This window comes from Cucurbitaria berberidis (assembly GCF_010015615.1).
Source record: "Cucurbitaria berberidis CBS 394.84 unplaced genomic scaffold K460scaffold_6, whole genome shotgun sequence".
Taxonomy (NCBI): domain Eukaryota; kingdom Fungi; phylum Ascomycota; class Dothideomycetes; order Pleosporales; family Cucurbitariaceae; genus Cucurbitaria; species Cucurbitaria berberidis.
The window spans coordinates 1,477,476-1,492,116 of NW_024468940.1; the positions used below are offsets into that span (position 1 = coordinate 1,477,476).

General features: G+C 51.7%; 5 protein-coding genes across 5 annotated transcripts; 4 read left to right on the forward strand and 1 right to left on the reverse strand.

Annotated features, from left to right (window-relative positions):
* Positions 1-114: 114 nt before the first annotated feature.
* On the forward strand, positions 115-2,532 carry K460DRAFT_359678 (uncharacterized protein; the record flags this gene model as incomplete). The annotated part of the gene is made up of 4 exons (XM_040932210.1): positions 115-260; positions 315-1,248; positions 1,296-1,547; positions 1,603-2,532. 4 exons carry the CDS (start codon positions 115-117, stop codon positions 2,530-2,532), a joined length of 2,262 nt encoding a protein of 753 aa, XP_040783720.1.
* Positions 2,533-3,131: 599 nt separating this feature from the next.
* On the forward strand, positions 3,132-4,247 carry K460DRAFT_295107 (uncharacterized protein; the record flags this gene model as incomplete). The annotated part of the gene is made up of 1 exon (XM_040929535.1): positions 3,132-4,247. One exon carries the CDS (start codon positions 3,132-3,134, stop codon positions 4,245-4,247), a length of 1,116 nt encoding a protein of 371 aa, XP_040783721.1.
* A 152-nt stretch (positions 4,248-4,399) lies between these two features.
* On the reverse strand, positions 4,400-6,941 carry K460DRAFT_436784 (FAD/NAD(P)-binding domain-containing protein; the record flags this gene model as incomplete). Its single annotated transcript, XM_040938413.1, has 3 exons — positions 4,400-5,255; positions 5,402-6,609; positions 6,733-6,941. 3 exons carry the CDS (start codon positions 6,939-6,941, stop codon positions 4,795-4,797), a joined length of 1,878 nt encoding a protein of 625 aa, XP_040783722.1. The 3' UTR covers positions 4,400-4,794.
* Positions 6,942-8,913: 1,972 nt separating this feature from the next.
* On the forward strand, positions 8,914-10,398 carry K460DRAFT_199691 (transcription factor Tfb4). Its single transcript, XM_040927179.1, has 3 exons — positions 8,914-9,104; positions 9,157-10,053; positions 10,101-10,398. The coding sequence occupies exons 1-3, from the start codon at positions 9,059-9,061 to the stop codon at positions 10,289-10,291; spliced, it is 1,134 nt and encodes a 377-aa protein (XP_040783723.1). The 5' UTR covers positions 8,914-9,058; the 3' UTR covers positions 10,292-10,398.
* Positions 10,399-12,686: 2,288 nt separating this feature from the next.
* On the forward strand, positions 12,687-14,485 carry K460DRAFT_295436 (ammonium transporter-like protein; the record flags this gene model as incomplete). Its single annotated transcript, XM_040929560.1, has 6 exons — positions 12,687-12,800; positions 12,858-12,922; positions 12,974-13,228; positions 13,278-13,952; positions 14,006-14,249; positions 14,303-14,485. 6 exons carry the CDS (start codon positions 12,687-12,689, stop codon positions 14,483-14,485), a joined length of 1,536 nt encoding a protein of 511 aa, XP_040783724.1.
* Between the last annotated feature and the right edge of the window lie 156 nt (positions 14,486-14,641).

The window sequence follows — 14,641 nt, forward strand, 5'->3', positions numbered from 1 at the left end:
TCGAGCCCGCACTGACCGTGACGCCAGAGAGCCAGCAACCCGCGCCCGGTCCTTGATACCCTTGTTATCACACTGAGACGCAACGGTTGGGCGCACGAGGGGAGCCTGCCTGCCATGAGTTCGACATCTGCAGCCGACAGACACAATGCGAGCGACACCATGAGCCCGCCGAACGAGTCGAGCAACAGGGCGAAGCGCAAGAGCGAGGATGGGACTCCGCAGGCACGGGCGAAGCGCAACCGATACATCTCCATCGCCTGGTATGGCACTGTTGCGTCGACGGAACTGGAGCGCGACGGCTGACAGCAGTCTAGCAATGAGTGCAAGAGACGCAAGATCAAGTGCAACGGGCAGACGCCGTGCCAGCGCTGCGGCAGCCTCAATCTCGAGTGCTTGTATGCGCCGAACTGCTGCAACAACTTCAAGGAGTCGGATGAGTGGGTGGCGACAAGAGGAAGAGAAGTGCAGGACATGGCTGACTTGCGCAGGTTCAAGCAGATGTCGGCGCATATAAGCTCCCTCCAGCAGCAGGTCGACGATCTCTTCCACAATCTCAGCTCCCTACAGTCACAGGTCGAAGTGCACAGCAATGACTCAATGGGGACACCCTTCCACCCCCAAGAGTACCAGCAGACGCCCATGCTTCCTCCCTCGTCCACGCGCTCACGAACCAAGTCCTTCAGCAAGCATCCTCGCTTTCACGGCCCCACGTCGAGCGCGTTCAACCTTGGAGTGGCTAGGTCGAGCTTGAAGACTATGGGCATAACAGCGGGCGAAGATGGGGAAGACGAGGGCGTCGTGACCCACGACGCGACACCTAGGCCCTCCCCACCTATCCCCAATACAATCCTGTCGCTGCCGAAACAGATGCACGCGGACAAAGACCCGATATGGTCGATATCTAAGCACGAAGCTATACGACTAGTACACGTGTGGCACGAAGAGATGGGTGTCATGTATCCCATTTTAGAGGTTGAGAAAGTGCTCCGGTATACTGAAATGCTCTTTTCCTTTGTAGAGGCTGCCCATCGGTCTGGTCTTATGCAAGGTGCTTTACCAGGCGCTGATGCTATCATGGACGACCAGACCAGCGTGTTGAAGCTCGTACTCGCAATCACCCTAGTTTTGGAAGGAAGAGGGAAGGACCCACTGGGCGAAAAGCTCTTTGAAAACGTACACAAAGTCGTGGAGAAGACATCGTTAAGTGAGCCTGTCAGCCTCCAGGGAATCAATCTGCTAGCCCTGACCGTAAGTCACACCTCTTCAACGCAGGGTCGTTTTATTCACATCTACAGGGCATGTATTACTTTACTCGGGACGATGAACAGATGGCCTGGCGCGTCGTAGGCCTCGCTGCACGCCATTGTCTAGAGCTGGGCTTGCACCGTCGGGAAACATATGCTGCACTTTTCCCTGACCCAGATGAGCAAGCATCAGCTATTCGAACCTTCTGGTCCATCTATGTTCTTGATCGACGGTGGAGCTTTGGCACTGGAATGCCATTTGCCTTGCAAGATGCTGACATTGACGACAACCTTCCGAAGCCGGTAAGCATTGCGAAAATAACTTCAAACGAAAGACTACGAGCACTAACATAGTCAGGACGTATCGACACATGAATCTACTCCGTACCTCAACTCCATGATATCCTATAGCATCATCGGATCAAAAGTATGGAAGTCAGTCGCGGACGTGACATTCCAAGACAAAATCAGCAAGGAAGACATATCCTTCCTAGATTTTCAAGTTCTCAACTGGCATCGGATGATTCCCGAGTCTTTAAAATTCGTACACCCGGATAGCGGCAGGCAAATCGAACCGCCTCCACGCGTTCTTCATCGCCTGCAAGTCGTCCTCTACCTTCGAGCAAATCAAATGCGGATACTTATATACCGCCCCGTGCTCCACACAGCGACTACCATCATGGAGAATATGGAGTTCGCGCATGTTGTTGTCAAGGTGGCCAAGGACACCATTCGAATATTAACGTACATCAACCAAACATCTGACATTTACAGAAGTCAGCAAACCATGTTCAACTACTTCCTCATATCAGCGCTTGCTGTTTTATTTTTGGCGGTCGCCCATGCACCGGCTGATTTTAGTCAAACATCCCGTGACGAGTTTTACAGGGCTCTGGAACTTGTGCGTGGACTGTCTTCCGACTCTTACGTTTCGAAGCGCCTCTGGAAGACTATCAAGACGCTCAAGGAGGTTGGACCGCGGCTCGGCCTGGTCGTTAGGAATGACGACACAACTGATGCGCACTCATCCGCCGCTGTAGCAATGGCGGGTCTGGCGGGCCATCAGGTTGATGAACTTGCGCTGTTCTCGAATGGCCGCCATGGCGGTGGCCTAGACACGCCGCATGGTATGGCGAGCGATCTAACGACGCTGTTTGAGGCCGCTGGAGGCACGTTTCAATTAAACGGATTTGGGGGTCCGTCGGCGGAGATGCCGAATGGAGAGTTTGTGAATGCGTTTGGCCCAGAGACGGATGAGTTGGCGAGGATTATGAGAGATTTGTTCTGAAAGCATTGATGTAGTGAGATACTGTACTCGAAAGCACCAGAAATGCCAAGCCTATTTCATACGTTCCGACATACAATGCATGTCTAGACTTGGCAGGTCGAAAAAGACAACAATCGTTGAGATAGTCACGTGCTCTTTGAACAATCGCTAAGCCAAGATTCAACGGTCGAACTTGACCTGCCACACCAGTCCACACATGTCCAAAAGCAAGCTCGCCTAGAGTAGCCAATATCACTGATCGAGCAACAGAGAATATCTCAAGAAAGACAACAGCTTCTACGCCGATCTCTACCTTCGCTCATCGACCCCACCCCCACCCAATTCACTCGCATTACGACTCCTGCCGCACCCTACCCTGTCGGTGATTCGAGTGCGCCAGTACACATGCCATAGAGGTTGCAAGTGCAGCTCTACGAGGCATACTTTCTTCGATATCCACGCCCATCTACAGCACCTACGGCTGCCATCCTGCGTCACAACACGCCCCCACATTCGCATTTTCAACCCCCTCGTACCCCAATATCAACGCGTTACAACTGCGCGCAGTAGCCTGAGCCGCGTCAGCATAGCGGCGCGTACATCCACACCGAGCAGATAGCATGTCGTCGTCGTCGCAGGTGACGGAATCATGGATTGCGTCCTTCTGCGGGTTGCTAGGCCACGAATACTTTGCCGAGGTGTCAGAGGATTTTATTGAAGATGACTTCAATCTCACAGGCCTGCAGTCGCAGGTCCCCATGTACAAGGAAGCACTGGAGATGATACTGGACGTGGAGCCAGAGGACGACGAGGACGACGAAGACGAAGACGAAGAGGACGAAGAGGACGATGACATACTGGGCGACGAAAGACCGCCGGGATACCGAAGGGCAAGCGATCGGAGACATCTACGGATAGCGTCTGATCTCAGTGTGATAGAGAGCTCTGCCGAGCTGCTCTACGGACTCATACACCAGCGGTACATCACCTCCCGGCCAGGCATCCAGCAAATGGCCGAGAAGTATGAGCTCCAGCACTTCGGCACCTGTCCACGCGTGAATTGCAATTCCTGCAAAGTCCTCCCCGTAGGCCTCAATGATAGCCCCGGACACGAGACCGTAAAACTCTTCTGCCCTTCCTGTCTAGATGTATACACACCGCCCAACTCGCGCTTCCAAACCGTCGACGGCGCATTCTTCGGGACGACATTCCCCTCTCTCTTCTTCATGACCTTCACCGATCTCGATATCGGCGGCGGCCTACGCAGCAATACGTCGGCCACTATCGACGCTTTAGCCCAGCTACAAGCCCAAAGCGCAGACGGCAAGTCGCGCAACACCACCCCCTCAAACGTCACATTGATAAACGGGGTGGCTCCACATAACCTTGCGCCAGGCCTGGGCACAGGGAGTATCTACGAGCCGCGCATCTACGGCTTCCGCGTCAGCGAGCGCGCACGATCAGGGCCCCGCATGAAATGGCTACGGATGCGGCCTACGGACGTGACCGAGCTTGATGAGACAAGACGATACTGGGAAGATCGTGACGACGATGCGGATCGACCGGATGACGATGATCTCAATATGGTGGATGTCGCGGAGGGAGGCAAGGGCACGGCGTCAGTAGACCGGAGAAAGAAGGCTATCCGGACACGGAGACGGCCAACAAATGGGTCGAATGCTGGGGGAGGTGGGAGTCCGATGGATACGAATGGTGTTGGACCAGCCGCAGGTTAGAAGTCTTCGTCTGATCTGCTCGCTGATGAGAACTCGGTACCGCTGAAAGACTGTGATACCGATGAAAATACAATAGGGGGCGATACGACGGACATCGACCCTGAAGGGACCAGGGAATTGGGAATATTATATGCGAGAAGGAGACGGGAGAATATGCCGCGTGAAGACAATGCCATTGTATGAGGGCCTTGGGTTGGACTAGTCATACAGTTTTCTTCTTTTATTACATTTGTGGAGCACACGGGGTGGTTTTGCTTGCATATTATAGTATTAACTTGGATGAGGGGTTGATGAGCATACAAGGCTCATAGAAGGATCGAATTCAGCGAGCCTAACACCCCCAATTGCTTGATCACATGTGCATGTTGATCAGAGAGAATCTGTCTCCAGGAAAGACGACAACATCTGCAACAAATCAACTGCCTAATGTGTGTATCCTGGAGAGTTTCAAACTTGTAGGAGAAGTTGTCTGACACATACATTCGTAATAGGAAAGAAACGCAGACAGGGCATTATCAATCTGCATATCATACATACATCATTTCCCTCAAGCCTTAATATGACTCCTCACCACAGTCCAAAGCTGCGATAGTCGCATGAGCAAGCCTTGCACGAGTTTTCGCAGTACGGCCTTGATATCCTTAAGGCCCAATCCAACCTGCCTCGCGCGATACGCACCCACAACCGCTAAGGCGACACTCAAAAGACGGGTTGCTTTGGTCCGTCTTATATTCCATATACCCTTAGACGTGTAAGCAATGTTCCAGTCGTCCCACTTGGGAAAAGTACAACGGCGCCAGAAATCCACTTGAGTGTACGGATACACAGTCGAGTTCCAGCCGTCTTCGGTATAGTACCAGCTCGAGCAGCCGCTTGTCCAGACTGTGTTTTTCAGCGCGGCTTGGATGTCGGTTGTGAAGGCTACTTCGGCTTTGTGTTTGACATCTACGGTCGTGGCTTCGTTGTTGAGAATGAGTTTGATGAACTTTAGGGAGAAGTTCACCATGTCTGTGAGTGAGTGAGTGGCGGGTTGGCAGGATGTTTTAATGATTGAGAAGCTGGCAACAGTACTACTAGAGCACTTCGCGTAGCCTCCAACTCTTCTTGGGCAAATGTAGAGACATAGTCTGGCAATGCATGTCGGGGTAACTTACTTTCGCTCGCCATGACAACTGACGAATGACCTGTGGCAGTATTCGGCCCAAAGATCATGAAGAAATTCGGGAAGCCGTCCACTGCCGTGCCCTGGTAAGCTTGCGCACCTCCACGGTCTTCCATGACCTGTACGAGATCTTCGCCCCCCTTTCCAGCGACCTTGAGGGGATGCAACCACCGCGTGGTATCAAAGCCGTTGGCTAGAACAATGACATCGGCAGGAACCTCTCTCTCAGGGTAGTCCACCTCATTTACATTCTTCGGATACGTAGCACCAGGACCGATTATCACGCCGGTCTCGGTAACACGTGCTAGAGGCTGTGTAGTGAGTTCGATCTTCGGGTCATTCAGGCTTTGTAACCATCGCTTGTCGAAGATCCTTCTCTTACATCCGACGCCATAATCGGGTGTCATGACTTTCCAGTATTTCTCTGGTACACACTTCCTCATGTGCGTCATCAGCTTCTCTTCGTATATCTTCCTGTGCTTCACTGCGTATTGTGTGTTCGGGAAAAGCTTGAGAAATTCTCCCTCAGCACTGGCGAAGATAAGGAATCGAAGCAACTCTTTCAGCCCTGGTACAGTTTTCAATAGCTTTGGACTGTTCTTCTCCCACCACTCGTCACCTCCCGGGGGCAGGGCGCTAGGGACAACCCATGGTGGAGATCTCATGAGCTGGGTGACCGACTTTGCATTATATGGTGCGTTGGGCAATCGCGGGACGAGCTGTGCGGAACTGCATCCAGTGCCCACAACGACCACGTTCTTGTCGTTGAAGTCCACAGTATCATCCCACCGAGCAGAATGGAACATCTGCCCCCGGAAGTTTTCAATGCCAGGGATGTGGTCCGGCCATCCCTTGGGCTCGACAAGTCCGCCTACACAGCTCACTACGACCTTTGCTTTTACGATCTCGGTCTCAGAGTATGCAGCGTGTTCGCCCTTCTCATCTACAATCTTCTGGCGGTCCTTCGCGGAAAGGTCGCCTATGCCTGCCATCATTCGCCGAAGTTTCACCTCCCATAACTGCTCGTCTTCCAGCCACCTGCATCCTTCGATGTCGGTATTGAGCTCGATCTTATCCGTGATCTTATATTGTTCACAGACCTCGTGGTAATAGCGCACGATCTCTTCGCCGGGCGGGTGGAAGGATGTCCAAGTAGGATTCTGTGCGAAGGAAAAGGAGTAGAAGACCGCGGGGACGTCACTATACTAAGTTACTCTCGATGAACTCGGAAGTGACGTCTACCACACTACGGTATAGCCTCGAGTATATAATCTTGAAAGGTCTACGGGCATGCGTACAGGCTTGGAGACGCTCAAAACCTACCAGGCTACACCAGGATAGCGATTGATCCACCATGTGCCCCCGATACCCGCCTGGCGGTCGAATACGCGGAACTGGTCGAAACCAAGCTGCTGCTTCAATTGGCACGCCATAGCAATGCCCGATGCCCCTGCACCGACGATAATGACTGGATAATAGGTGTAGGCATTGTGCTCATAGCCGTTGACTCTTCGTATCGTTTCGTCAATCATCTCGAAACTTTGGGAAGCTTTAAAGTAATTAGAGTGAAGTGTATAGGACAGTAAGCTTATTACAGGATAGGAAGTAAGGGGGCGTGAGACCCTTGATGTGCGATGCAAGGCTAGCTTTACGCCCGAGGTGAGCAGTAGGACGCCTGATGACTCGATCTAGCAGATTAACGGTGGACTATTGGACGCGGTAGCTTCTTGGTTTCGTATTCGACGAGAGCTGAGGTGCGGAGCCGGCTTTGTGCGAGGTGAATGCTAGTGCTTCGTGCTCATGCGGGGATGATAGCCTCGGTCCAAGTTGTCTGGCGGTTGTACTTCGTTGTTCCTCCCTTGTAGACTTGACATCTGAAAGTCTCAATACCTTGGCTCGAAAGCAGTGATAGCTATGCCTCTCCCTGCTGCGGTGCATGCTGCTATATCGGACGAGTATTTGGTCGCAACGATGACTCAACTACAGGATAATGAAGCACTAGATCTTTGCGTACGGCTTATTTTCATTATGAGAGACTACCTTTCAGGAACCTGCAAGGCGTGACGTTCAGGACTTTTAACCGTGGAGCGATATCAGCCGTGTGGGGCGCTCTGCCAAGATACATCACACATAGTGACATCCAGAGCCCTCGAGTCTAATATGGGACCTTAGACCCCGAGGTCGCGAGTAGTTGGCTCTGTTTCTCTGACTCTGGAACTCAAAATACTTTCACAGAACCAGCGATAGCTCAACTAGGGCGTAGGCGCTTTAGAAATCCTCTGGCTCTGGATTTCACTCATTGAATTGACCATAAATATAACTTGGCGCTCACGTAAGCTTCACTAGCAACAGTTAAAAAAAGATTTCAAAAGCGCATACGCCTCAGTGTTACTTATTGAGCTATCGCCGGTTCTGTGATAGCAATAAGTAAGTGTTAGGCCTACTTGTATATCTGTCTGGCAAGTTCAGGGCGTATTCAGGGCGTATTCAGGGCACAGTAATCGGGGCGTAGTCAGTTGCAAACGAGCGAATGATTACTCCACTGAAAATACAAGTATAAGAAGATGGAAAATCACTGGAAATTGACTACCCTTTCTCTTTAGACACAGACACCTCTTCTACTATCCTTCAACACATTTACAACATCAACATGCGCTTTATTACAATCTTAGTTCCTACCGTCCTCTCTTTTGCAGCCGACTGTTCTGCTTGGGCTCAAGGTCCTGGCGGGAGATGGATTGCAAACCAAAAAAGATATGTAATCGACAGTTGTAAGTGGCTTCACCCTGGGTAATAGGATGGGACAGGTGTAACTTACTTTGGACTAATCTGTCATGTATTATATAGGGTCTGTACCTGAAGCATGTACTTCAAGGGGTACAAACTACTTCCGTATCGCTGGTCCCTGCACTTGTTGGACAGACTCTCATGGTGGTACTTTCACCGGAGGTATGTATCTCTATCCACACAAAATCTTGATATTTCTTAGGGGTATTGTGCTAATATTTCATTAGAGTGCAAGATAGACCATAACACCCCAGCGAAAATGATTGTTTGTAGTACAACCAGCAAAAATGGTTGTTTTTAGTTAAAGATGGTGTGTACACAAGTACCATATAGATTTTGATACACATGTTAGGACTACGGTGGCGGTTAATGCGCTCCTCTGTGGATATGCTGTTATACTTAGTCCGTGCAATCACGCTCCTTAGTTATTCTATTCCGATATTACTTGCAAAATCAGACACTCTTTGGGTAGTGATGTTTAAACGTGATAGGGCCCTTCCGGGCAGGTGCTTGCGATTTGACATCTCAACAGGGAAGCTACTTGTGGCTACTATTACGATGGTGCACAAAGTAGAGCAATGCGCAGAAGAATAGAAAATACTACGAGGTGAATGAAAAACACCTCTTTTTGTACTGAAGGCTCCTCACGTGGGGACGCGGTGAGCGCACAGACGCGCAGAGCTTAGCTCATTCGCGAATCTACTGACCTCATTGTCCATCTTCAAGCTGCTACCTAGGCACTACCCGCTCAGTCTTCAACGAGCTTGGATTAAAAAGATGATAGCGCTCTCCTCTATGCTATGCCGCAGATTTTGATTCAAGACGCCAGCCTCGAAAGCGCAGTAAACGATCGTCGAGTACAATGAACTCCATCGACGGCTCCAACCGTCACGTAAAAACAGACGAAGGCATGACTACAGCATGGTTTCGCACGACTTGCCTTGACTAACGCCCGCTTAGCTCCTCCACCGTCACTCTTAGCCATCGTCCTCGATACCAACCCACACGCTTGGGCGCATCTATCGTCCACACTTCCCCTCTCCGCTGCCCTTGCCAACATCCTCGTCTTCATCAACGCGCACCTAGCCTCAGGCAATGCAAATGAGGTTGCAGTTATAGCATCACACTCCCACAAGACTACATTTCTATATCCAACGCCAATCCTGCCGCAGCCGCAGCTACGGCATGGAACCGCAAATGGCCATGTCGAAACGGGCCAGGCCAGGAACGACAACGAGCAGCAAATGGTAGAGAGTGCCAACAAATACCGGCCCTTTGCCGTCGTTGAGCAGGCCATCCTACGAAATTTCTCCAAGCTGCTGGACGAGACAACGGAAACCCATCTTCAAGCGACACCAACTACTCTCATCGGTGGCGCGCTCTCTCTAGCGCTAACGTATATCAACAAGTCCACTATTTTGCATGCTCCAACGGCGGCCTCCGCCGAAAGCATCTCTCTCGCAGCGCTCGCAGACTCCGAAAACACCCACGTCGACCACGTACCGCTCACATCTCGCATCCTCATCGTCTCCGTATCTGGTGATCTTGCCAACCAATACATCCCCGTCATGAACTCGATATTCGCCGCACAAAGAAAGAAGATACCGATAGACATCTTGAAATTGGCAGGAGATACGGTGTTATTACAGCAAGCTAGCGACGCAACTGGAGGCGTGTACATGAAGCCGGAGCGACCGGAGGGCTTGCTCCAGTACCTGATGATGGCATTTTTGCCCGATTCAACAGCACGAACAAGCTTGGTGGTCCCCAGCGCCGGTGGAGTCGATTTCCGTGCAGCCTGCTTCTGTCATAGGAACGTTGTCGACATCGGCTTTGTTTGCAGTGTGTGTTTGAGCAGTAAGCCTTTCAAGTCTCTTAATTGGTTTGTTGTTAACCCGCGCTAGTATTCTGTACCCCCAACCTTCCTGAAAACATGTGCCTCACTTGTGGATCATATCTGTCGCTCCGTAGCGCTGTAATGAATCCCCCGGCCCTCATACCGCGTAAGAAGAAAAAGAAGAAGAAAGCCGGTACCGAGTCTGCCACACCCGGAACAAATACTCCAGCAGGCTCCAGCACACCCATGCATCCTTGATAGGTTATTCCATGATCGGGTATTTCCTACCAGATCGCAAAGTCTCGAATCCCTTTGTGGACGTATATGCATATGTGCTACGTACCCCAGATAAACGATTTACCAGCTTGTGACAGCGCCCAAACTCCATCGCCCAATTAGATGTTGGGGAAGGTATGGTTTGCCTTGTTGGTGGAGTAGGGGATGTCTTCCCGATCGACCAGAATGTGCGCGCTAAGACTTTGCCAGCAAAGTTCCGCGGACTCCTGCTCGCAGATGTGCTTGACAATACAAAAAATGAACATGGGCGGGATAAGGCATAGAGGAAGCATTCAGGCAGTACTTCATCTCACGAATATACCATAGGACGCGCTTCTTGGGAGGCAATTTACCTACCCTGGAGGCCAGGGTAGAAGCTAGGTCGCTAGTAGCCATCTCATTCGGCCTAGGTAGATATTGTGAGTCCAATATCAAGCAAGCATAATGCTCAGAACCTTTAGGGTTGCGTCGCTCAGGAGGCGTTTCCTACGCAATCGAATAGTATGAAGAGGTTTATAACATTAGCAGAGACATAGTAGAGTGCTTTCCCTTGGTGATGGATGCAATCAGAGTGTGATACAGCACTAGTGATGCAGTCTCGTACTGTGTAGGAGAGCACACCTCCATTGCCACATGTGTTTCGCGCCCAATCACGGCTACCACCACTATCACGTACCGATGTTCCAGTCTTCCAGTACCCATGTCAGCGTCTCACAGATGCAAAGACAGTATTGTCAAATCAAACATATAATCACTATCAGGCCGGCGCCCTGATATGGGCCGTGTAAATTAGCCCGAGGGCGAGTACTGCGACAGTGATCAGATCATCTTCAGGGATAGCAAGAAGACCAGAGTCTAGAAATGGAACATTGGGTTTGTGCGAGCCCGGTAGACTGGTCTCATGGCCCCATAGTCGAGCAGCAGGAACAGCACCCCATGCGTTCCAACACGATGCCAGGGGTACTCAGACGCTCGTCTAGCTGGAGCAGGCGATTAGGCTCAACGGGACCTGCGGTCGGAAGGGGGCGGCATGCGTAGGCGGCCGGGAATGAGGCACAGCGAGCATGCGTGGGATAATTAACCTTTGAAACGGATTGAAGCCCGTTCAAAAGATAAGGAAATCTAGGGCGGCGCCGGCGGCGTGCCGAGGCTTTCCTCGCCATCTCCAAGACTATTGAAAGTTCTTGGACGGGTGAGCAGAGTGGATGAGCCCCCTGATCATCCCCAACCATGAGGAAATGAGGAGTCTTGGACCTGAACAATACAAAACCTTGGGATGTGGCGCGCATGCAAGAGACTCTTTGATAGATGGCTATATGTTGCTGATGGTAACTGTACCGTATCGGTCCGCTTAGATGCAAGCCGGGGCGCCCCTAGGCTCGTTTCGACAGACGACTCCCGCATAGCCTATCATGCGGCTTCACGTTATCAGCATGCTTGCCTGAACAATTGTTTTCGAATTCCTCTGCTGATACGAAAGGCTCACTGTTGCTCCGGCGTGCCAAATTGCCTATGCCTGTGGCCTGTGGCCTGCGGGCTTTGTCGAGACGAGGCAAGCGCAAAGAAACACTGGCTTCGAACGTGTCACGACCTTGAAGACTTCCACGAGGTCCCACAGCAGCACGCGCGTTGTGTTGATCGTCCGGAGCCGGGGACGAAAAAGCTCCAAGCTCGCGGATCGGATGGATGCTGCCAAAGGTCATCTCATCCATCCCACGAGCTTGGTTTGAGCGAGCGGCAGGTCGAGTATGCCCTAGGGGCGTTCGGTGGGCTGGCAACCCTGCCTGACCACCACTAGCCATGACCCGCGGCTGTACATTGGCTGACAAGCTCCATCACCTATGAGGATGCTTCACCTATCTGACACCCCACCGGGGTGGCTGATCCTAGACGTTCATGCTGGCCGAGATTGTCAAAGCTCAGGCGGGATGTCCAAACTGTACAGAGCTATGGTAATGTCCAGTCTCATATAGCTATCATGGACCCCTCGAAGGTGCATTTGGAAGACGTGTACCTTTGTCTCCACGGCAGCCACCTGTATATACTTGTTGTACATAGCTGTCGCAGCCTCGTCAGCGGCAAATTCGTACCATTGACTTTCAGGTCGTCATATTCTTTTTTTGGTCGACTGTACTATCGAGGCGGACGCCAAGGGTCACCGCACGAAACATCCCTGAAAGTGTAGCGATCACCCGGCTATACTTTTCTACTGCTCACTCCTTCCCTTCTTTTTTACATTTGGGTTCCTTTTTTTCTTTTCTATATTCCTTGTAAATTTCTCCCAGTCGTCGTCGAGCGTTCAAGCGACGACCAGCTGCCGCCTGTTCGCCGATATTCCCGATCTCGAAACGCCAGAAAAGGCACTACTATCGCCAACATGGACCCCGTATCCTCCGGGTTGGACCCCACGCTTCCTCTCGAGGCCTTCAACAATGCCACAATAGCTACAGGAGGCGACTCGAGGCTATACAACCTCAATGTGTTCTATAATGTGAGTTTCGCCAAGTTGGTTGAGATTTGATCTACGTGGGGCTAACTTGGATTCTAGCCGGGCGATATCGCTTGGATGCTGACCTCCACTGCTCTCGTGCTGCTCATGATTCCGGGTGTAGGGTGAGTTTAAACTCTCCATTCACAATCTACACGAAACTTACACCATGATAGCTTCTTCTACTCTGGATTAGCACGCAGAAAGTCTGCCCTATCGCTACTATGGCTATCCGTCATGGCGACCGCGGTTGTTTCGTTTCAATGGTTCTTCTGGGGTTACTCGCTAGCCTTCTCGCACAAGGCTGGAAAGTACATTGGAGCCCTGGATAACTTTGGACTGAAAGATGTGCTTGGTGCACCCTCGGTTGGAAGTGCCCGCATTCCCGACCTCATGTTCTGTCTTTACCAAGGCATGTTCGCTGCCATCACGTACGTCCACCAAACACGAATGTTTCGTGAAAATGCTAACCTAGGACAGTGTCGCCCTTGCCGTTGGCGCCGTCGCCGAACGAGGCAGGATGCTCCCCTGCATCATCTACATGTTCATCTGGACCACCCTCATCTACGACCCTATCGCATGCTGGACCTGGAACTCTAGTGGCTGGGTGTTCAAAATGGGAGGCCTCGACTTCGCTGGCGGTACGCCGGTCCATATCGCGTCTGGAACTGCAGCGCTCGCCTACTCGTATATGCTGGGAAAGCGGACTGGCCACGGGACCCAGGAACTCAACTACCGTCCCCACAACGTCACGCACATCGTTATCGGCACCGTCTTCCTCTGGGTGGGCTGGTTCGGCTTCAACGCTGGTTCAGCGTTGTCTGCCAACCTCAGGGCTATCATGGCTGCTGTATGTACTAATCTCGCTGCTTGCGTTGGCGGAATTACGTGGTGCTTGGTCGACTACCGTCTAGAGCGCAAGTGGTCCACCGTGGGCTTCTGTTCTGGCGTGATTGCTGGCTTGGTGGCCATCACCCCTGGGTCTGGTTACGTCCCTGCCTGGTCTGCGGTCATCTTCGGTATCGTTGGTGGTGTTGGCTGCAACTACGCCACGAAGCTCAAGTACTTCCTCCGATGCGATGATGCGCTTGACATCTTTGCTGTTCACGGTGTTGGCGGTTTCATCGGCAACATCTTGACTGCGTTCTTCGCTGCGTAAGTCAGCTCACTCTTCTCCACAAAGTATTACATTGCTAACACTTTCTTAGCGACTACATAGCGCATCTTGACGGCTACACCGTCATCGCCGGCGGCTGGTTAAACCGCCACTGGATCCAACTTGGCTACCAGCTCGCTGATTCGTTCACTGGCGGCGCCTACTCCTTCTTCGGCACCTGCCTGATTCTCGGCGCTCTCGACTTCCTTGGCAAGTTCGTTCCTGTGCTTCGCCTTCGCGCCAGCGAGGAAGAGGAGGCCCTTGGTATCGATGATGTTGAGATCGGCGAGTTCGCTGTAAGTCATCCTCAAGTCTCATGCCTATCTGAATACCGTCTAACAAATGATAGTACGACTACGTTGAGCTCACCCGTGAGGTCAAGATCCCGGATGACGATGTCATCGACGAGGGAATGTCGACACATTCGCTCGAGAATCACGGCGCTGGCATGGCTATGACCAGCCATCACGAGAAGAACCAAGAATCGATCGACTCGGCGGGCCAGCTTGCTGAGTGGGCGCACCGCGCATAAACCCTCTTCGTTTTGTGCCTCGTATCCTGCTCTATACCACTTTTTTTTTTAGCCGCTGGAGTTGGAGGATTTTCTATGTTATATTCTACATTTGTTACTTATACTTAGGGTTGGGGAGGATGTAGATGAACCACGTTTGGACGATGTATAGCACGT

Coding starts and splice junctions, on each gene's coding strand:
- K460DRAFT_199691 (XM_040927179.1), top strand. CDS start 9,059: ATGAACTCCATCGACGGCTCCAACCGTCACGTAAAAACAGACGAAG. Junction 9,105..9,156: donor TCACGTAAAAACAGACGAAG/GCATGACTACAG, acceptor ACGCCCGCTTAG/CTCCTCCACCGTCACTCTTA. Junction 10,054..10,100: donor TTGCAGTGTGTGTTTGAGCA/GTAAGCCTTTCA, acceptor AACCCGCGCTAG/TATTCTGTACCCCCAACCTT.